This window comes from Papilio machaon, chromosome 3 (genome assembly GCF_912999745.1).
Source record: "Papilio machaon chromosome 3, ilPapMach1.1, whole genome shotgun sequence".
Taxonomy (NCBI): domain Eukaryota; kingdom Metazoa; phylum Arthropoda; class Insecta; order Lepidoptera; family Papilionidae; genus Papilio; species Papilio machaon.
The window spans coordinates 9840383-9864716 of record NC_059988.1 but is presented as its reverse complement, the minus strand read 5'-3'; the positions used below and the strand labels follow the sequence as shown (position 1 = coordinate 9864716).

At 33.5% G+C, this 24334-nt stretch overlaps 2 protein-coding genes across 3 annotated transcripts in view; one reads left to right on the top strand and one right to left on the bottom strand.

Annotated features, from left to right (window-relative positions):
* Positions 1-24334, top strand: part of LOC106711635 (innexin shaking-B) — a 99192-nt gene that overhangs the window by 2461 nt on the left and 72397 nt on the right. The window contains exon 1 of one of the 2 annotated variants that reach the window (XM_045686455.1): positions 13290-13310. The exons of the other annotated variant lie outside the window; for it this stretch is intronic. The gene's annotated coding sequence lies outside the window, so the exon portion shown is untranslated. Of the gene's footprint in view, positions 1-13289; positions 13311-24334 lie in introns of those variants that run through there. 2 annotated transcript variants of the gene reach the window in all.
* On the bottom strand, positions 15380-18234 carry LOC106711631. Its single transcript, XM_045686654.1, has 6 exons — positions 18202-18234; positions 17355-17509; positions 16944-17034; positions 16156-16302; positions 15868-15987; positions 15380-15610 (listed from the first exon to the last, which is right to left on the bottom strand). Exons 1-6 carry the CDS (start codon positions 18232-18234, stop codon positions 15380-15382), a joined length of 777 nt encoding a protein of 258 aa, XP_045542610.1.

Genomic DNA, 24334 nt, shown 5'->3' with positions numbered 1-24334 from the left:
CCATCACGAATGTATCGAAAGTTCTAACTCTAAAGTGTATAAGAATTATGTTTAAATTTATTTTAGCTGAAAAAACCCACGTTTAATAAATTATCATTAAACTTCTAAAAATATTGAGTAGCTTCAAGTATTAAAGCGCAAGTTAATCTGTATATTAAACTAAAATTGTGATTTATTAAAAAAAATCACACTTAATCCATAAACGTAATGAAAAGTATTACTTTATAGGTGATTTAAAATATTTTTTCATTTCGAAAAAGGATCTCAACTTTAGTGACAAACCTCACCCTACTGTCAGTCGGGCAAAAATTATATTCTACGTAAAAAAAAATTGCTTAAAACTGTGCAATGGCTCTTACCATACGCTAAATGGGCTTAATGTTCATAATTTAAGTTTGGAGAGGTGAGACAATGGCATTGCGCATCGCAAGGGGGCGCTGAGCGCGCTCGACGCCATCTTGTTCCCGCGTTGACGGTTCATACGTGCCTTTGGTTCCTTTCCTTTTGCCTCTTCTTATCCCGTGTCTATACGTGTCTAGGGATAGGTTTAGAACAATGCTAGGATACAATAAGGAACAGTTTAATTCATTTTCAATGTAAAATTCAATCCGAAAAATAACAAAAGGTAATCAATTTTTGGTAGGTTCCAATTATTATCTTTAATTAAATAGTTAGTTACCAAAAATACAGTACTAATAATCCTAAAAGATAAAAAATAATTGTATACCTAAAACCTCTTTTTAGAGTTCTTAAGAAAAAGCCATAATTTCTTTTCATATTTCATAAATGTTATATAGATCTTTTTTGTCTATGATTTTATGACTGTCGTGTTGCCAACATGGCGGGCGGTTGCCCAGTTATCTTTATGGCATCTCCGCCCCAGTCATTGTCTATGTATAGAAAGTTCGAATGGGCGCAGGCCGTTTAACAGGGCCGCTGCCGGACCCGTTAAATCTAATCTATGAGGCGCAACGTCGTTTATCATACTATTATCCACATACATATTTAAGAAGTGTCGACTAAGTGATTGGGCTGACGCTTTTAGCAAAAATTTGCTTAATATTCTGCCCTCATTTTGTTCGTGGTCGTTTACTTTTAATCTAAGAATGTGACCGTAATAAGACCTTATGAGTGCAATCTTCACTTACTGAATTCATTTCATTTTTCTATCTTTATTTTCACATAAAATTAAATTAATAAACATTTTTTTATTAGGTTTAGGCGTCTGTCTTGTACCTACTATTGATGTCAAGACATGATTTTTTCTCATTTCCATCGATTTAAGTAGAGAACATTAACAAACATTGAAAGGCAATAACGAAACCGGTATCCAAGATGCAGTGGAATATAACACATTATTGAAGAATTTCAGATTGTTTCATAAATGTCTTTACATTTTATTTCATAACCAGCCAGTATCGAACAGGCGTAGGTACATATGTAGCTGACGAGGTTTTATGTAGGTTATACGTGTGCCGCGAAGCCTTACCCGCGACGATCTTTGAAGGCCAAAGGATTTCCCGATTTGTATAATCACTAAAGTAAGTTAAGTTGCAATGGCGATAGTCGTCTGACCGAGTTTCGATAGTGTTCCTGCACATTTATATATGTATTTTTATATTAGGCTTATAATGGAAATTAAAAATAAATGAGCGAAAAATCGTTGTGATACTAATTTGTTACTTGACGTATATAAAGTTTTGTAATAAAACCTAAGCAGACAACGCTGAGAAATTTATTTTATTATAAAGTATTTATTTGTGATAATTTTTACTAACCACTGTAATTAAATCGCAAAATGTAAAGAAATTTCAAAGCAGATTATAAATGAACATTAATATAAAATATATTTTGGCTGTGACATCGATGTCGTATGTCTTTTATGATGTAGTTAATAAAGATAGTTACAACTCGACCGAGGAAATTGTGAAGTAAATATTACATCGTCCCGTGTAGTTTATGTTGTAACGGAACGTTAAATATTTGTTATCTGTGTTTATGTTTAGTATTTTCACACTGATCTACTAGAAAATGTGAGATCTACATTCACAGGATAGATAACAAAAATTATCTGAAAAAGACCAATACATTAAAATATTCCTTTTAAAGTTTAAAAATGTACAACAGATAAAAAATATATTGTACGGAATAGACCAATAGGTTCTGTTGGTTAATTAGCATTAATTAAGTCGACACAAATATGTCCAATGGTGACACGACATGAAAAGTTCATGCTTGACTTACGATGGGAGTGAGACGTAAGTCGGAACGTTGCCAATCTGTCAGCTGTCATTAACATGATGCGTGAAAAGGGCGCGAAATTACGACTCGAAATGACCTCAGTTATGATGTTTCCGCATACATGAAATATGAGTAAACAAGCCTATTTATTAACTGTTATGTAAATTTTCAATCATAATTAACTGGAAAATCTAATATTTAAAATTCTCGTGTCGCGGTGTTTGTGGTTAAACTCCTCCGAAACGGCTTGACCGATTCTCATGAAATTTTGTAAGCATATTGAGTAGGTCTGAGAATCGGCCAACATCTATTTTTCTTCGAATCTGACGATATTTGTGAACTTTGAAAAATGCTACCATAGATTAAACTTGTCTTTCGAAGTACAAAAAGCGCGAATGGTACACAATGGTCCGGTAGCGCCACCTGTCAGCCCGATACGGACTTCAACAATGGTGGTGATGTGTGAATACTCGTGTTGGCGGGAAAACAAAATACACCGGACGTTGACAGGTGAAAGATAAAAACAGCATTTTTTTGAGTTTTAAAGTTTTACAATACTGCACTATACAATAATCATGTAACTTAATAGTATTCAAGTAGCAATATTTTTACAAGTTTTTTTTTTTATTTAAATGGGATTATTAACTTTCAGTCACTACTTAATATTTAAAAAAAAACAAAACAGAAACATGAATAATTACTGGCCAGTGTCTAATTTGCTTTACATTGTCACAAATCAAATTGATTTTCAAACAATTCAGTAACATATTATGTAGTTATTCCATCAGCTGTATTTTATGTGAAAAAAATGAACACGTGTTGTCACTTGTTACGTTTGATCATGGTGGAGCGTGACATGCTTGAGGTATTGTTTCTTTTTGTTCAGACGCACAAAGCTTGGAATAATGAAAGAAATATTCATTTACTTTATGTATTTTTAATTTGTTTGCTATATTATGAAAAATAATACCAGCGATCAAGCATTAACAGAAGTCTCTCAGCGTGTTAAAGGCCTTGTATTTTACTACGATAGGAACAAAAACCTGTATAAAATTTGCAACTTTAGCAAAATAAAAAGTTATACGTTAAAACGAATATAATCAATATTAAAGAAGTTGTTCAAGTTTCTCTGTATTTGTGATGAAAACCATAATTTAGACTGTGCAAAAATAAATTAAGAAATCTTCCAGCGCTACATTTTGTCCATTGTTGGTGATGTACGATGTAATAAATTATAATCTGTGGATCTAATATGTTGTCTGTCATCGCGCAGCCACGTATATGCGCCATTGTGGTCACTCGCATGTGTCTAAAACTGGTTTGAATCGTCCAAACTCTTACAAATATTTTGCACTCTTTATTCAAACTGTTCTCATGCTTGCAATTGTGTTGGTCTCTGCAGATTCTATCTTGTAAAAAAACACAAACTTATATCTTTGAAGCCTTTTACTACATGAATGGGTATTTCATTGTAACATTCTATTTACCTTTAAATATTATAACGGAATGTAAGTTTTTTTATATTACAAGGTGGCAAACGAGCAAGCGGCCACATGAATTCGCCGAAATGGCGAAGCGACCGCTGCTCATAGACATCCGCAATTGCAGATGTGTTGCCTACCCTCAATCGATGAAGGAGGAGACGCACAAAAAGAGAATATTTAACCTTCATATGCGTCTCCTCCTTCATCAAATCCACCTCCCCTTCCCATCCTTTCCTTATAAAAAAAGGGTGGGAAGTGAATGTAATCTTAACGTGACAGTTTTGTAAAACTACTTTGTAAATACTAAAGAATCTGTGGCTTGTTCAATTTTATTTCTCTTCTTCGATATTAAGCTCTTAATCGTCATTTTAAATTGAAGACGCTCTTTTGTTTTATCTCTTGATAATGAAAAGATTTATGAAAAGAGCTTGCGAAGGTCGAATGTTATAATTAAGTTTTTAATTGCTTTTAGAATCTAATACTACTTATCAATGAAAACACTAAAACAACATTCCAAAAGGGTATTAGTATGGCGGCCTGTTTAAATCTACTTTTTCACATAGCAACAGAATCCATATTGGAAAAACTATTAGTTGGAACTGTATTGGCTTTCATTATTTTGATTTCACATCCATTGATTAGTCTAACGGGATATAAATGCGAATGTTTGGATTTATGGATGGATGTTTGTTAGAAGGTATGTCCGGAACAGCTCAATGGATCTCACTGAAATTTGGCATAGATGTAGAACATAGTGGAAGAACACATAGGCTTCTAATAAAGTTTTTTTTAATTTCAGTTTCAGTGAGAGATTCAGAGTAATGATTATACATTTTTATTTAACTTACAATATGGTGGTTATAGAGCTGGGTCTCCCAAAATAATTTTTTACGTTCTATTAAATGTCATACAATATTTTAACTTCCGTACCCCTGTTTATGATTGAAGGACGTATCACATATCTTATTGAACCGTTTTCAATGCGGAAATTAAAGTCGCATGTTACATAAGAAACTATTCACGAAAACGACACGATTTAAATGTGGTTATAATATTTATTTTTTGCTACTTAAGGTATATTATATTACGTATTATAATACGAAAGTTCTTGGATAAAATTATTTTATTAAAATTTTATATGAACTAAAAAAAAGTTCAGTTTCCGAATTTCTATTTTGATGTTAATTTTGTAAATGCATCAGCTACTACTTCTGGCTATCGTTCAATTTAATAGCTGTCGTGTAGTAAATAGCCGGATAATTGATATGTATTTTAAACCTCAAGTAACGATTCATAGATTAAAAATACCACAAGGTCCGCGATTAACGATTAAAATGAAAGCCTAGATTACATTATGCCGAAACAGAGTTAAACAATTATTTGCCTGTTTATATCACCAGTAATATTATGGTAGTCATGGATAACTCAACTAAAATTGATGACCTGCAGATCAACTCACGATGCACGTGTGTGAAGCACATCCGTGTACCAACTTGCAACTCAATTCAATTTATACCTAACGTAGAGTTATTTGCGTTGATCTTTACTAGTTACCAAGCAGTTCCACGACTCACATAGTAATGATACATCGCGATGAGTTGTGAACTGCTGATTGTTGAGCCGCAGCTCAATGGTTCAAGTCAATGTGCTGATTCATACATGTCTATAAAATGGAAATATTTACAAATGTAAAAGTAATACATAAACAAATAGTAAATTATGGATATTTTAAATTGGTTTAATTTTATTTTTATTGTAATAATTGATTTTAATTGTATATAGTGCAATGTTTTACGAAATTTTTAACTTAGACTTAACAATTAACATTGTGGTATTAGATTTAAATTATTCTAAATCTATATATATAAGAGAAAGTCGTGTTAGTTACACTATTTATAACTCAAGATCGGTCGAACTGATTTAGCTGAAAATTGGTGGGCAGGTAGCTTAGAACTAGGAAACGGACATAGGATAATTTTTACCCCGTTTTCTATTTTTTATTCCGTACGGACGGAGTCGCGGGTAAAAGCTAGTATGAAATAAAGATAAATCCGCACCCTAGGTCCCTGACCCAAAACATGTTAGGGGGAACGAGAGGGCGGCATAGTGCCGCCCAAAAAATAATTCGCCATGAAGTAAATTAAACAATTTAAATTTAATACTTAATCAAGTTTAGTAATAAACTTTTATATTGCTCTTAGTCTGTATTGCAGATGTTATGAATTATCCAAGAATGGTATAACGTATTTAATTACATTACGCCATGTTGTGTGGAACGAGCAAAAACTGCATACACTCAATTGTAAACGTTTTACTAAAGCTGGGCGCGCGTCCAAACTATAAAAAACAAGATGGCTAACAGCTTATCTGAAGCAATCGCCAAGTATACGCGAACAGCACGCAATTTAGTTATATTGTTATAGGAATGATTATGCAAATTTTGAGGTTATTTTATTGTGTTACATAATTGCAACCATAGATAAAAAAAATAAGAGAAATTTCAATACATTTTCGTGATTTTTTTGGCAATGGGAACACATGGTTATGTTTTTCTATAAAATTAGTACAGTTGTCCTTGTTAGTGCAGTGATCTTTTGAGGTTATCATTGACTATATATTTTTTAGTATATTATTACTAATGAAGTATATTGTAAAAAATAGTATCAAAGCATAAAAAATGTCTTGACGTAGAACTCCCGCAAGAGCTCGGCATAATTCAGACATCGCTACAAAGGAACGCTTTTTAAACGTGCCACATGAAAATTTAATTTGCAAGGCGCACAACCGACATGAACTAGAAATTTACCGAATTTTCTAGGCTCTACCTACAATTACAAGACGGAAAATGATAAAAATTTTACATATAATATCCAGGTAACACGGTATATGTGATGCACAATCTAGCTGTCGCCCGCGACTTCGTCCACGCGGATTGAAAAAAAACGTTATAAGTAGTCTATGTGTTAATCCAGGTTCTACATCTATGTCAAATTTCATCAAGATCCGTCAACGGATCCGGAGATACCTTCAAACAAAAATCCATCCATCCATCCATCTATCTAAACTTTCGCATTTATAATATTAGTAAGATATGAATCTAAAAATCCTACAGTCACCCAGCTTTATCTCGGACTTTAAACATAAAACGTTAGTAAACTTTTATTTTATGATAATTATACACTTTTAAGTTAAACTTAAAAGACAATAAAGTTCAATTTGTTAATAGTATATTTTAATTCAATAAATTAGAATGCGTTTCTTATAAACTGCATTATTATAACTCACAGTATTGTCAAGAATACTTATTATAAAGAAAGAAAGCCTCAGCATTGCATTGAAGTCTCGGCGGGGGTCGTGCGCACAAAGGCACCGCTGAGCCAAGTGAGTGGTAATAAAGACGTTTTAAATAACACATACACACAGAAATGCTTCAAACTTCATTCAGTCAATGGCTTAAGATATAAAAATCGGGCAAATTTCCAAATAAAAATGCGTACTTAAATTTTTATTGTTATTACATTTTAATGTAACTACTAATGGAGAAAATTATCAAAGCTTCAAAACATAATTTAAAAAAAAATGATTTGAATTTTTTTTATTACATACGTGTGTTTTAGTTTTTATTTTAATAGAAAAGGTACATGTCCTTAGTTAATTTATTATCAAAAAATCACAATACCGAACACATGAATGTAAAAATTTCGTCAACGTAGACGATGCAAGTCGTTACCTTCAGATAGTGGTGAGGCGTCTTAAGTGCAGAACATGAAAATTTAATTTCCGCAACCCATAAACACAATTTCAAATCGAAATTTCTCGTATTTTATACATCTCGAAGTAACCCTATTATTCATGCTTATGTTGGTTATTAAAACAAACAATTAATTTAAATATAATATAAAAACTAAAATATGTCATTAAAAGGTAAGGAAGTAACCTATGTTAGGTCAATGTACTTACAACATACTTTACTTACTTTATTTAACACGTTTGTAAAACTTACCCCCTTTTGTACTTTATACATAAAAGAAAAAATGTATCTGTCAAATGTTGTCTGTCTTCCGTCAGTATAGACATAGCGACAACATGTAAACTGTATAGATTTTCTCCGCCATCTTGAAAACTGCAGCGACTTTTGACGATTTTAACAAACAGGTTGCGAATGATTGCCTTTGGCGATAGAAATATCAGTGGCGCGGTGCGCGTTGTCTAGAACTTCTATTGCGTAAGTCGCTTAGCGACTAAAATAGCCGGGTTTTTACGTTGCCTTGTGTACGAGGGGCCTTAATTTAATGCAAGAATAAAATATTGGATTTGCGAAGTATGTCTTCCCGCCTTATGATTGTTCAAACCATTTATACGATTACTAGCTGTCACCCGCGACTCCGTCCGCGCGCAGGAAAAAAAAACTTAATAGCGGTATGAATTTTTTCTCGCCTTTTAAACCTTCCCTAGACCTCCACGAACATTTCAAGATTAAGATAAGATAAATACGTTCAGCCGTTCTCGAGTTTTAGTGAGACTAACGAACAGCAATTCATTTTGATATATATAGATATTACACAACATACAAATACCAAAAAAAAAACACAATTTTTTAAGTAATCAAATAATAGTAAAGAAATCTTGTGTCTCTCTTTTAGCTTGCAGAATTATTAAACTGAAATTAGGACATCGTACCCTCTTCGGATGTTCATTGCTACAACGACGAACATTGACGAACAGTTCATGTTTCTATAGAACTTTCTCGAATTACTCAAATATCAAGTCTATGTTTTAGAGAGTAAACTGAATTAGGAGCGGAGAGTTCGAGTTGAACATGTTTGCGTACACAATTTCTACATTCTAGTTAGATAGGCAAGGCATATGTCAAGCAATGAAAAGATGATGCACATTGATGATGAAGATAACGAACAGTGATGATGATGATTGAGTTGTAATGAAAATATTCCTGCAGAAGAATTTATTTAGGTAAAATACCGTTGCCATTTCATAGTAATAACCCGCTATTGATTTTAAAACATGCTTCTGTAATGTGGATAACAAAAATTGTTTGAAATAGGATGGAAGCGTGACAATGTAAATAAACAATTGTCTGTCAATTTGTCACAGTTCTGTGTTGTTGGAATTCTTCGTTGGTATAATCGTAATTGTATTAACCCGATTTACGAGTTTGCTTCTCTTGTGTTTATTAATGTAACGGAAATTCACAAGGTGAAACAGATGTAACAGAAAATTATTTCAAGTTTATTTCTTAACTAGCTGTCACCTGCGACTTCGTCTGTACGGATTAAAAAAATGGGTAATAAGTAGCCTATGTCTTCCAGACTATGTTCTACATCTGTGCTAAATTTATTTAAGGTCAATTGAGCCATTCCGGAGATACCTTCTAACAAACATCCATCTAAACTTTCGCATTTATAATATTAAGTAAGATAACGTGAAATTTCAGATTGCGAAAATTTTAATTTTTCGATATTGGGAGTCTCAAAGACTAATGATTGTTTGGAATCCTTAGACATCAAAGAACTTTAGCTGAATTTAATCACCAAATTTGGTTATCTAAAATATCTTGGAATAGATTTGTTATTTTAAATATTAAGGTTTATTTTAAGAAAGTTTCTGTTAATTACTTTGTGTATAATTATAAATAATAAACAAAGTAAAGAGTAAACAGTGAACATTATCAGTTCAAAGAGAACATCAAAGAATATGTAAACAAGTTAGTAATTGTATAAACTGTTCAACGTCTCAAAGTAAATCAACTAATGACTGACTAGTCAATGATCTCGTTTAAAATTATTATAAAAAATATTTTTTTATTACTAAATAATCTTAGGTATTTAGATTAACGATCCGACATTCTTACGGTGAAGGAAAACATTGTGATGCTGCACATATCTGAGAAGAAATTCTATGATTTGTGTGAAGTCAACCCGCACTTGGCCAGCGTGGTTGACTATATCCTAGTCACCCCAAACTTAGGGTAGGCTTCGAACCTCTCCATCCGGGACGTATAGTGATCTGATGATGATGATTCAGAGTAAATATGACTTATCGCCTTCGTATTTTATTAAAGAGTTGATTAGCGAAACGATAAATTAAGTGGTCGTTGAGTAGCTGCTTAAGCGGAAGTATCGTGGAGATAAGAAAAATAGCAGTGCGATGTCGGCAAGGTAATTATGATGTGATGTGGGAATTGATAGTTCATGAAAGATTAGCAGACATCGGACTTCATAATACATAATTATTTACATTGGATTATATTATTTTATGACTTTATATATCTATTATTTTTAAACGGAGCAAAGGTTGTTTTTAAAATAAAATAAATAAAAAATATAAATAAAAATGTATTTATTTCACGTAAATCTTTACAATTAATTTGCCGGGGCTTCGCAAAAAGTAGTCAGGAGACACTTGTGTAGGGAATGCCTCGCTCTTCAAGTGTACATAGCAGTTTCGATTTACATTTTAACAAGAGTAAACAATTTTTAATTTTAATATTTCTTTGTGAGATTTATGTGTGTGTGTGTGTGTTTGTGGTGGGTCCAATGAGAGTCAAAACTAGTTCTTAAAAATGTTATAAAACTTTATATCTTGGGAAAACCAAATCACAGTAGGTGCTGAGACGAAAATCACCGATTAAAGCGTAATATTTTCTTTGTTTTTTCGAAGATAACGACAGGGATGACGATATATTTTTCACAGAGGTCTCAGTAACCAAATCATTAAAAGTATTATGTGTACTAGTCTTTCAAAATTACACAGTAAGATAAAAGTTTTTTTTAAGATAATGCAAACTATACGAATGAACACAGAAATACATTTAAGAGTTAAGTTTTGCATTTATGTCCGTCTTAAACTTTGATGTCCGAACTTTTCCTTTGATCTTCAAGTGTTGTATCAATTTCACGAACATAGAAAACTTCTTTGTTGTTCCGCTCTTTATGCGGATGTCTTTGTATTGTTCGATAGTTTTATTTAACTGGCGCGTTGTCACATTTCTTTGAATTGTTGCGATAAATATCTGTGAAATATAAAACAGTCCTGACAAATACTAAGTTTATAAACTTAATTATTAGGTCCTTACATATGAAATTGGCGTTTTTCGTACTGGCCACTTTAATCACGAATTTCTCCTCTTTGGTAAGGAATTCCAAATTCAAATTTGTACAGCTATAGACTCATGTATTTGTGGTTCGATGAACGTCATTCATTTGTTTTTTTTCTTCTGTTTTTTTCTGTTTGCGTCACTCATTTTACAAAATGGAAAACTTAAAATATCGCATTATTTACGAGTACGAGTTCCGCCGTGGCACTAGTGCTGCGGAAACGACTCGAAGGGTGAATGATGTGTATGGCGGTCGTGTTGCAAAAGAAAACACAGTTCGTTTTTGGTTCCAACGTTTTCGTTCTGGAAATTTCGATCTGCAGAACAAGCCCCGTGGACGGCCTGAGACTCAAGTTGATAATGAAGAGTTGAAGGCTATTGTGGAAGCGGATCCATCGCAAACCACGTCCGAGTTAGCTGCAGGCTGCGATGTTAGTGATAAAACTGTTTTAATTCACTTGAAGCAAATTGGGAAGATTAAAAACCTTGCAAGGTGGGTACCTCACGAATTGACCGAAGCAAACCGGCAAACGCGCGTCGACTGTTGCGTTACATTACTAAACCGGCACAATAATGAAGGTATTTTAAACCGAATCATTACCTGTGATGAAATATGGGTTCTTTACAATAATCGGAAGCGCTCAGCGCAATGGTTGGATCCTGGCCAGTCAGCCAAATCCTGCCCCAAGCGAAAATTAACCCCAAAAAAGTTACTTGTAAGCGTTTGGTGGACTAGTGCCGGTATTGTTCATTACAGTTTTCTCAAATCTGGCCAGACTATTACGGCTGATGTCTATTGTCAGCAATGGCAAACCATGATGGAAAAGCTAGCGGCTAAACAACCTAGGCTGGGCAATCGCTCCACGCCACTGCTGCTTCACGACAACGCTAGACCACACACTGCGCAACAGACGGCTACTAAATTAGAAGAGCTTCAATTGGAAAGTCTAAGACATCCTCCGTACTCCCCGGACCTTGCTCCAACAGATTACCATTTTTTTCGAAATTTGGATAACTTCTTGCAAGGGAAAAAATTCAACTCCGATGGGGCAGTCCAAATCGCCTTCAAAGATTTTATTGATTCCCGTCCGACTGGTTTTTTTAGTAAAGGGATCAATGAACTACCTATGAGATGGCAAAAGTGCATAGAAAATAATGGTTCATACTTTGATTAATTAAATATATTATATAAAATATTCGACTTTTTGTTCCTCCCATACAAAACGCCAATTTCATATGTAAGGTCCTAATAATAATGCTTCGATAGTTTAATTGTGAAAATATTTAAGTTATTAAATTGTACTTAAGGCAGTCTCTCAGTAGATAATATTCTGGTTAAATTTGCTCTAAGATTCGCCCTTAGTGAAAATTATTTATCGAAGAGCGTGATGGCGTCGTACTGAGGACGCTCCCTGCCCTACTACGAGGACTTAGGATAAGTTAACTCTCCCTTAGGGATAATTGACTCTTAGTTTAAAGCATTATAATAAATAGCAATTTTACAAACAAGTTTAATTAAACGTTAAAAAGGTTAGTAGTATATTGTTTTAGACATTACAGTATATGATTGAACGAAGAAAACTGAAAATATAAATAAATGAAATGTAGAGAGTTAAATGTAATTCATTCCATTTCTAATGTTTTTTCTTACCACTTTCTATAATAATGAGACCGCGGCAGCCATTTTAAAATGCACTTCTTATGCGACATCACGTCTTACCTACTTAAAGTACTGTCATAAGTATTTCCCCAGTAACGTGCTAGAAATTAAAAATGTGTGATGAATCAGTTAAGCGCAAGTAAATTAAGAAAGAAAATGTCATTATTACACCTTAGATAGAAAACTTTATCCCACATACTTTGTGACTTTTTTTTGTTATTGAAACTGTGTTTTGTTTAACTTTAAATTATTACTCTAAATTTATATTATACTAGCTGTCGACGGTGTCTCTAAACGCGCGGAATTAAAAAAATAATTAGTAGCCTTTGTGTTCTACCAAATGATGTTCTACATTTATGTCTAATTTCAGTGAGATCCACCCAGCCGTTCTAGAGATACCTTCTAACAAACATTCATCTATTAAAACTTTCGCATTTATTATATTAGTAAGATGACAATGGTAAATCCGTTACGACTTTTAAGAAAACTACCTAAAAAGGTATTTACACCATTTATACTTATCAACTATTTATGGAGATTGCTAAGATGTTAGGGTAAATAGTTGGTGAATTAATTTAAAAGAAATTGATAACATTTCCCGTATATGACCATAGATTAATTAAAAAAAAAACTTAGCATTCACACCCGAAACCCAGCAGGGTAGGTAGAGATAACTGACTTTTATTCGACATGAGCGATTTCCCTTTAACAATAGTGTTGTATTGATTATATTTTGTCGTGTCAAAAATACAGTTAAAATTTATATTTAACTTATTTTCAGGTCTATAGCTGATGGGTTAATGGCTCTTGGGTGAGGTTAAGTTACAATTTAAATGTACGCTTCTGCCTTGTGACTCATCTTATTGTAGACCGCTTTGTATATATCATTGGCTATATTAGATGATGAATGAAAAGTACACATTTACTTAGTCTTGTTATATACTTAATAGATAAATACATAATTGTATTGTAGACGTATTAACATCGTTTTTTTTTAGTCGCATTCCCTTATTATAAATCTAATTAACTACATTTTGATGTTTTAAAATTATTTTTAAGTAATGTCAAGTCTATCCATTCTTAAGTCTGCTCTATAGGTCTGTAGGCTGCGTAGTTATGCAAGTTACGACGTAGCATAGACGCGTAGCTCAGCTACGGCGTAGAATTTACGAGTAAGTAATTTGTTGCACCAATTTGCAAGGAAGCGACAACTCGACTCGTTAGTAAAACGTTAATGCAGGTAAAGTTTGTATTGTAGCGCAGTGTATGCCCACGGCTCGCAGCGGACTCCAACACCCCACTAATTGCTTCTCTATTATTCATTCGACGCTCTGAAAGTGGTGTTGTTCTCTTACTTATTATTATTTTGTTTTTAATTTTATGCACTGTTTTTTAACGAAGTTACAACTATTGGTTATAATGGCTTGTTCAGCAAGTCGTAGCAAGGTTTAAATAATGAAATGTCTGATTAGTATGTTCTCTACTTACTGAATCATCGGTGTTGCTTGTCTCAGTATCATTGATATTTCTTTGCTACTAATAGAGCTACCAGGGCGTCCGTGGCTCAAGGGTTAAGCACTTGACTTGTAATCTGCAGGTCCTGGGTTCGAATCCCGCCATGTACCAATGTGTTTTTCGATTCTCGATTTAAATATGTACATTTATCCGACGTTCTTATGATGAAGGAAAACATCGTGATGCAACCTGCACATAACTGAGAAGAAATTCAATGATATTTGTGAAGTCAACCAACCCGCACTTGGCCAGCGTGGTTGACTATGGCCCAGTCACCCCTAACTTGGGGTAGGCTCCGAGCCCCTCGGGGGGGACGTATAGTGAGCTGATGATGAATAGAGCTTAAATTAGTCTGAAATAGACATGTAACATATCACGTACATCGTTTGCATCTCCAAACATTAAAAAATATTTCTTATCATCACACACAAATAATAAACAAAAACTGTTTCAATAAATAAATAAAAAAATATGCAATTAACTACATCGCTTTCTTTCGTCTCTCGGATGAATAATATAATAGCAATTAGCAAGGTGTCGCAGTTTGCGATGTTCGCCAACAATGCGACTGGCGCCCCCTCACGTCGCGAGCTTTTAAAATATATACCCGCGTAACAAATAAATTTAACTTACATTAATATAACGCAGTGTGAAGAGATGTTAGGTCAAGAGATTCCCAGTAAACATTGCTACAGTTTCAAATTCAGTTTCAGGAGAAATTACTGAAAGTACATTATAATACCTGCTTCAATAAAATGCAACGAAGTGTAGACAACGGGATTATTTCTTTCTAATTTTCTATCTTCTATAAAATTACTCTACGACTGATAGAGTGAAAATAGAGTAGACATTATTGTTCATTACATAAGACTTAAATGTTAGACTTTAAAAATTTAATGTTATTCGTCCAGTGATCTAGGTTTTTAACTATTAATTCACTGTACCTTTTTCTCGTAAGTGCAGTTTGTGCTACAAGAGTCTACAAACGTAGAACGTAGCCGCTAGCTACGTGTCCCCACTCCTAGCTCTCCTAAAGGCCGGTGTAACAATGACTTCTCTGTGAATGTTCTTTTGTACCGTTGATCATTAAACGTAAGAAAAAGTAAACTTTTACGACTCTATCGTATTATGGGTTTATCAGAGATACGTTGATATTGTAATAAAGGACTAGATAAAATACTATTTTAACGTTATAAAGATAGTGTTAGAAGTATAGTTATGTTGAATGTAACTGCTTAACTAAAATACTAAAAATCAATATTAATTTAGATTAAGAAATTAAAAATATTGTTATTGAATTAAATTGTATGTCCGTGCGTAAGAGTATTTTCTATTTAGTAAAGATCAATGAATAGAGAGCTTTGATCAAGGCTTTTTATTATTGACGATGCCTAGCCAAGTGGTGGGGCAGGTATCTTTGAAGGCTGGACTGTAATATGCCAGATGTATGTCGAGCAACTCGGCAACGGGCAGCAATCTGGAGGCTAAAGACTTGAGCATGTCGATGACGTTTGGCCCCACCATCTGAGGCTTCGTACTCAGCACTTCCAGACTCTTGGAGCGGATTGCGAAGTTGATTGTGTTCCGTAGGTGATACTGCGGATAGGACAAAAGTGTTAAAGTTACTTGACCTTTGATTACAATTTTAAAAGGAATCCTAATTTAAAATAATATACTAAAACTTTCCTCTGAATCATTATCTCTTAATAAAGTGATATGAGTATTATTTATTTGTTTTTTCTAACCTATTATTAGCTACGTAGATGTGAGATGAGTCTTATTTGATTAGTGATATTTTTGTCCAATTTAAGTTTAGTTAAAATAAATGTTTATGAATATATTTAAATAGTTACTTGAATCAGAAGAGCGACAGCAAAATGAACTGGTTTGATTTGCATTCCCATAAGGCGTTTTATGAGCAGCTTAGGCGTTAAGTCCTCCAGATTGCCCAAATGTGACATTACCCGGGGAGTCTGGTAACGAACGACATAAGAAAGTAAATGTAAGAAAATTCATACGAATTCATGTTTTTTTACAGGATTTTTTAATGACATGGAATTTTAATTACAACGCCATCTAGCGTTAATTTAAATTTCAGTTAAGAAATGTTTTATTAATTGTGTAAAATATTATAAACATACGGTAAACATGATATCATAGAGTCTAGCGCAAGCATGGAACACCTGCGAGTCTGCCATCTTGTCGTGCTGTTCGCGGTTTTCTACCGAGGTGTAGTACCTGTGAGCGGTCTCGATGCGGTTCGTGGCGCTAGTGTTGCGCGGCAAGTCCTAGATCGTTAAGGATAGAGAAAAATATAAGGGTAACGCATTACTGTTGATCTCAGAGAATTATTTACCTTTGATGAATTTAACGCAAGATTTATAGTTTGATACGCCAGTATATATTGTAATCTGATCGAGGAAGTTTAATTATTTACCACCAGCTTTGTAATAACATTAAATGGGTCGCGGCTATGTAATTAAAGCAAGTCGTTGTGAGCGTAATCGTTATATAGAGTAGAGAGTTGTACAGTCGCCTATGTTAGCGGTGTGACATTAACAGAATTTGCTTCGCTTCTTACGCTGAGCTACGCCTAACGAATAATGAATAACCTACATAGGGTTCTACAGATGTTTTGATGAAATAAAAATATCTTTGTTGTATTTGACTGTACCAAACATTATCCACCTGACAGATATTTTTTTTTATTGAAACACATTTAATAATGGCATCATCTAAAGGTGTACGAAACGCTAAAACGTTTATCTTTACAACCGTAGTTTTCTGAGACCAAAATCACCGTTTAAAACATATCGTTATTTCTGTTTTGTTCAAGAAAATTACATGGGTGATGATATGTTTTGTACAGAGATTTTGGTCGCAGAAATAAAAGGTTAATGTATAATACAGCCATCAAAATCCACTGTACCTTTGCGATGTCGATCAGTTTCATAACGAGCGAGGAATATATCCGGCGACTGATGGCGTCCGTGCGCCGCGATCTGTAGTTATCAACCTCCCTACAACACAATTATATTAATGTTCATACTTTGCAACTCAAATAAACAAAGTCCTAAAACTCAAATATATCGTTGTCATGGTTACGAGTACTGACTGACCACCAAATCCTGTAATAGAACCGAAGATTATTTTAAACAAGATTGAATACTAGAATAAGTTTACGAATATAGATCGTCCTCTAAACGACAGTTAGTTTATTGCGATTGGTTTCGCAGTTATCTATCCTCACTTATCCACCATAAGTTATAAGAGATACTGTTTAATATAGTCTTGGTGGAATATGGCTTTTTGAGTCCTAAAATTGTATAATTTTTCTTACCTTTTCACAACGTATTTGATAATACAAGACATAGTGCGGTTAAGGTAGACTTGATTCTCCTTCTTCAGGTCGAAAAGCAGTTCCTCATCGAATTTGGAGTCTTGCAGAGCTTCCACTATCGCCTTTGCGAGGCGACGGTACTCTTGGAAATATTTCTAGGAATTACATACACTGATCAATATATAACGTATGCTTAGATCTGACGTGACATTCGATTGTGACCTTGTTTTCACCTTGAGAGTAAAGCTATATATATATTTAATACGGCTTTGATTGACTAACGCCAAGTTTATGAGATACATAATATTAAAATTGTCACTTGTTTTACTTGATCACCATAGACTAGTTGGCGCCCGCGACTCTATTTGCGCGGAACTAAAAAAAACTTAATAAGTAATCTATGTGTTCTTTCAGACTGTGTTCTACATCTATGCCAAATTTAATTCAGAACCATTTAGCCGTTCCGAAGATACCTTCAAACAAATATACAAACATCCATCCATCCATCTATTCATCTAAACATTCACGTCTATATATATAAAAGAAAGTCGTGTTAGTTACACTATTTATAACTCAAGAACGGCTGAATCGATTTGACTGAAAATTGGTGGGCAGGTAGCTTAGAACCAGGAAACGGATATAGGATCATTTTTACCCCGTTTTCTATTTTTTTATTCCGCGCGGACGGAGTCGCGGGTAAAAGCTAGTTTATAATATTAGTATGATTTTTAAAAACAGAAGTAACAATCAACAATATCTTAGAAGAACAAAATTACAAGGTGGGAATAAGTATGGTTTAATTATTAAGGATTCCGAGTTACAGTCGTTCGTTCATTCACTTAATTACATCGTTCATTAGGAACAAAAGCCTTAATGCCATCGCGGATGTTATCTAGGTCGCTTATTGCTTCAATAAATTTTATTCTAGCATTTATTTGATGTCCGTTACAAAATCTTTGTCGTCGTAAAATATTATACGAAATATGAAACGACATTAACGGCGCAAATTGTATTTTGATGACGTCATTGTTACGTGCTAGGTATTACTTTTTGTGTTTAGTGCTTAGAAAGTGAAACGCAAGAGAAACATATAAAGGAAAACATTGTGTACTTAGTAATTTCTATAATTTTGTTTTATCATAGAAAACTAAAGTCTGGTCTAAGAAATTTCGACGAAGACTACTTGCTTCAGATCCCCATTCAGAATACTTTCGTGACCTTGATCTTGAGATTTTAGAAGTTTAGAACATCGTTTTTTTTACTATTCATTTTCTCAGTTAATTGCTTAAAACTGCTCAGTTCTTTAACTCTATTCAATAACGAAATTGGTTAGTTGCCGTATATTATCTGATTATCAAATTTATAAAATATGTTCCGTGTGTCACATATAATATGTTATTGCATTCGGCCGTGGCTACAGCAGTCATATAAATGCTAGTGAATCCTTTTATGTAATGATATAATCTAATAATATATAGAAGATCGGAACACGTTCCACTATAACAATAATTACAAATGAAACAGAACGACTCAACGGGTAAAGAAACTGACTACTTATCCGGTGGTCTTGGGTTTGATACCAATACAGCCAGGATATGTTAAAATTACTTTAAACTAGCTGTTGCCCGCGACTCCATCGGCGCGGAATTTAAAAAAAACGTAATAAGTAGCGTATGTGTTCTTCCAGACTATGTTCTACATCTGTGCCAAATTTCATCAATATCCGTTAAGCCGTTCCGAAGATAACTTCAAACATCCATCCATCCATCCATCTAAAGTTCGTATTTATAATGTTAGTAAGATAATTGTGTCAAATACGTTCGTAACGACATAGTCAATTACGTCGAAATGTGTATGTGATTTTTGGTGTACTTTACGGCCGGTAGAGGCGCTGTCTAAATTTTAATACAAATTTTGTCGATGAAGGTACGATGGCGATTATTACAAACTAGCTTTTTCCCGCGGCTCTGTCCGCGCGGAATAAAAAAAAATAGAAAACGGGGTAAAAATTATCCTATGTCCGTTTCCTGGTTCTAAGCTACCTGCCCACCAATTTTCAGTCAAATCGATTCAGCCGTTCTTGAATTATAAATGGTGTAACTAACACAACTTTCTTTTATATATATAGATTCATGCTAGATCCCCTGACCTATTTGTTTGATAGCTAACATACTTATCGTTAAGTAAAAACTTAACAAACTTTAGTTTTGTTTTTAATTTTAAAAATTCACACTAAAAAAAGTGTAGCACAAATCTCTACAAATAAAACACGTTATTTTATTGCTCACTACAAAATTCACTTAAAGTGTGTCCATACATGTCCTTTCAAGCTCGTTTCTAGAGAGATAGCGGACTGTCAGTTTGTAAACCAGCGCCAGTTCCGACCACAAACGCAGGCTGGCTTTTAAAAATTTATTCCGGCAACATAGTAGCGGCGTTCGTTCGGAGTTTTATGTGCCTCGACGGCAGTAAAATAAATAAAGTACTAAGAAAACCACTCGAATAGTCCGAGTTGCTTTACTATTTTATCTTACTAATAAATATTATAAATGCGAATGTTAATATGGATGGATGGATGGATGGATGTTTGTTACAAGGTATCTCCAAAATGGCTGAACGGATCTTGATGAAATTTGGCCTAGATGTAGAACATAGTCTGGAAGAACACATAGGTTACGAATTGAGTTTTCTTTTAATTCCACGCGGATAGAGTCGCAGGCGACAGCTAGTATGTTATATTAAGTCGGTTGTACTGAATTAAGTATTATAAAAACATGATGGTTTAAAATCAACATTGAAATTGTAAAGTTAGGGCTCCGATTTTCGAACATTAAAGTAATGGAACGCAGTTTCATAGCTAAATAACTTATAATAATGTTATCATGTTTGTTAATTATACGATTTATGTTGTTTAATTTACTATAAAAATGCATGAATTTAATAGCAAGTATTTCTCATAGCGTCATCATAAAATGGTTGTCTTTGAAGGAGGATTGATTAAACATTTTTTTTTAAATTAAGGAATTGCAAACATATTTTGTTATTGCAAATAGAAGTTGCTTTGTAAATTTTTTTATGATATGTTTATCTGTAAGGAAATAAATGCTAATTATTACAAAATAATGAAGGATTGTGTCCGAAATGTGTAGGATTTTATTATGCGCACTGGCGTCATTACGCTTATCTGAGAGAAGGACTATTTCGTAGCTTAAGTTTAATCGGCGTAGTTTGATTTTTATTATCAATGAAGTTACATTGATTATTTTTATAACTATAAATAATATAATTCGCTGGGATTAAAAAAAAAACTTAATTAATAGCCTATGTGCTCTTCTAGACTATGCTCTATCTTTGTCAAATTTTATCGAGATCCGTTGAACCGTTTTGGAGATACCTTCAAACAAACATTCATCCATCTAAGCATTCGCATTTATAATTTTAGTAAAATTTATAAGATAGTCTTTCACCTATTTATAGCAGAAGATGTTAAAGATTTTTCTTGAATAAATAGTTTATTTTTAATTAAAAAATATATCTATAATTGTCTACTTTAAATTACACTTTTGGCTCACCTCTGGGATTTTTTGCTCACCAATTGTTTTAAAAATACAACAAAATAAAATCAACAGTAAAGCAGCCATTTTATAATGTAACGTAAACTGTAGTGGCTGACGTCACATATTTTTATACTAACTCAATATTACATTCAAGTTAAATTTTTCAGTCGTTGTTTTCAGGTAATGTGTTTAATTTAGTAAATTCAAGTAGAAACTAAAATAAAATTTAGATCGCACAAAGAAATAACTAAAAATTTAAGTAAAAGTTTAATATTGAAAAAAAAAGATTTATTTATAGGTTCATTCTGCAAAAATATTATAAAAGAAATAGGTAAACTATATCTATTATACTTTTTATACATTCCAAAAAACCCTACCTACCGTATGTACAAGGAATGAAGATTTAATCAAGTGTCAAAAATATTCATACATTCTCGCGATATTAATATTGACACAGTCTGTTAAAATAAAAGTATCGTTTTAAATGAATTTAAAAGCGTCACAGCATTTTTATCGGTCAGTTATTCGGTTGCAGAATGTTCCCCGTAGACTATAAATCAACTTATCACGAACGTTACGACATTCAACAATACGATATCGTGGCTTATAGTCCTCAACAACGCTACAAAAACTTTAAAAATATATTGTGGTTGTCTTTGATTAATATTACAACACCAAATATATCCAGGTTTACCCCCTAGGGAAGACCCGGCGGGGGTATAGGATGGCGGGAAATAGAGTTGAGGTTCACAAGTTGATGAAGGAATGACACGTGCTGTTTAATTTCACCGACAACTGTAAAATTTTGAAAAGGGTCAACCAAACAAGAAGACAAGTTTAGGAATCTTTTGTTTAAACGAAATAGTTGGTTTTCACTGCCGAAACACTCGTAAAAGAACGTTTTTATAAAGTTTTTTTTTCTAGGCAGTGAAAATTTAAGGTATATAAATAGGCAATTTGTTTATTTTTATATCAAAAGGTGGAAAGCGAAAGAAAGAAAGAAAAAACATTTATTGCCACTCAAAAAAAAAGCGAGCAAGCGGTCACCTGGATTCGCCGAAATAGCGAGCCGACCGTTGCCCATAGACATCCTCAAGTGCAGATGCGTTGCCTACCTTTAATCAACGGAGAAGAGGACGCACAGAAGAGGATATTTCTCTTTCCGCCAAATTCACTTCCCCTTCCCATCCCATAAGAAAATAATATCCCATCCTAATAAGAAAACGGAAAGAGGTTCTAAAATAAGGCAATAGAACGGAAACGCAAAAGCAGTAAAAGAAATCCTATATGAATAAATATTTAACGTCCATTTTATTGAAATTTAAACTTTTAAAACTTTAAAATCCGTTGTGTAATGCAAGATGATGGCTGATATCAATACATATTGAAACTTCGCAGATCCGAGGAAACTCATCCCGATTGCCGGCGATAGCTCGGAGCGCGCGGCTCGCGGCGTTCGAGAACCACACCAAATGGATTTCAATTTCCGAACTACGTTTTAACATTTTGCAAACTATTTTGATATGTATTCGCCAATGTTGAAAATGTTTTTAAATCAGTCATATTTTTTTACTGATTTGAATTTTTTGTTTGTGGTTTATACAAAAAAACAAAATGTTTAAACTACGGTGGATTACTGCCTATCAATACATAGTATAAAACAAAGTCGCTTTCGCTGTATGTCCGTATGTATGCTTAGATCTTTAAAACTACGCAACGGATTTTGACGCGGTTTTTTTTAATAGATAGAGTGATTCTTAAGGAAGGTTTGTATGTATAATAAATGCATAATATAGTAGAGAAACACTGATAAATTTAAAGGTTCTAATGTGAACGCTGTGAACGTTGTGTATAAGGACATTCTGTAGTAGGTATATTTTGCATTGCACCCGTGCGAAGCCGGGGCGGGTCGCTAGTTAAAAATAAAACAAAGCTGCTTAGAGACGTCATACAACTTTTATGTTTATGTCAGATGCTACCTAATTACGTGATAAATTACAGATTAAAAATTATGCCACATTTTGACATCTATGTTGTACCTATTGGTCGTAAATAAAGACGGCTAGACCCTATTTCGATATCAGATGAGTTTATTAGGCGTGGAATTTTTTTTTTCCATTTTATGACAACGTTTCTCCCACATTTGTGTGTTTTACGAACTTCTCGCCCGTTGCGACGCTGTACAGTGGCGGCAACATAAAATATTTTATCTGTGCCCATATTCTTTATAGTCTATTTACACAGGTGGGCACAGTTAATCGAAAAGTTAACTTCGTTAATCGTTAATTCGTTAATTAAAAAATTAACTTCGTTAATCGTTAAAGCGTTAAATTCTCGAAAATTTAACGCAAGTTAAAGTTAATCGTTAACAGTTAACCATACCAAAATTTTACATACTAATTTCACACTTTTGTGGCGACAGTTGTTTAAAATAGTAATTTGACTATATATTCTATAACACATTAGTATTAGAGACAAATATGAATGCATTATAGTATATTTCATTACGAGTGCGGAAAGCCTGTCATTGCAAAGAGTTCCGACAAATGTCTACCCAAGCCGAGGCGCAGCCGAAGGTGAGGGTTGACAGTTGGAACAAGTTCTAATGACAGTTCCGCACATGCACTGAACAACTATTTTTTAATACAGTTGTGAAAAAATGAAGCAATTTAATAGAATAATAAAAACACAATAAACTCAAATAACTAAAATGTTTGAAAAATGGCGCCAACCGTAAAAGAATACAAAGAGATTTTTTTGTTTTCTTCACCTACCTACTTCTGGGTAGGCAAAGTGAACTATGCCCAACGGCCAAGTTTTCAGTAGATTATTTTTATTGATATGAAATGAAAATGAAATTTAATGAGATGAAATAAAATGAAACCTAACCTAATTCATTGAATAAAATCATTAAATCTGATATTGTAATAAATTAGGAGCTTCTTATAAGCAATATTTGCATGAATCATAAAAACTTCAATGATTTTTTTTTTGTAAAAACTTCGTGGTTGGTTTTTTCTTTTTAATAGAAATTATTTTGACAGTTGGGAAAGAGAACGCACGAGTTTGGAAAAGCTAAAGAAAAAGCACGAGTAAAAATTTTTTTTAATAAAGTTGCTCAAAAATAAAATAAATAAATAAATTAAAAAAAAAGGGATTGGAGGGTATTGCAGGAACGAAGAGCGTTCGGAATGTGGGCTATTATATACTCTTGCTTTTTTATACTCGTAATGAAATATACTATTTCGAACCTTCTATTGATTTTGTCCTGTTGTTCACGTCTTTCCCGGACGCTCTGATGTATCACACTTCCACGTGAACTTCACATATATCAATTATCAACCTGTTCGTTTACCATTCAAGTCGCCGACAGTCGCCCAACATAGCTGAACTTACGAGCGTGGCGTGGCACGTACTTTAAAC

Coding starts and splice junctions, on each gene's coding strand:
- LOC106711631 (XM_045686654.1), bottom strand. CDS start 18,234: ATGGCATTAAGGCTTTTGTTCCTAATGAACGAT. Junction 17,035..17,354: donor ATCAAATACGTTGTGAAAAG/GTAAGAAAAATT, acceptor ATTGTGTTGTAG/GGAGGTTGATAACTACAGAT. Junction 15,611..15,867: donor CTGTCGCTCTTCTGATTCAA/GTAACTATTTAA, acceptor TCCTATCCGCAG/TATCACCTACGGAACACAAT.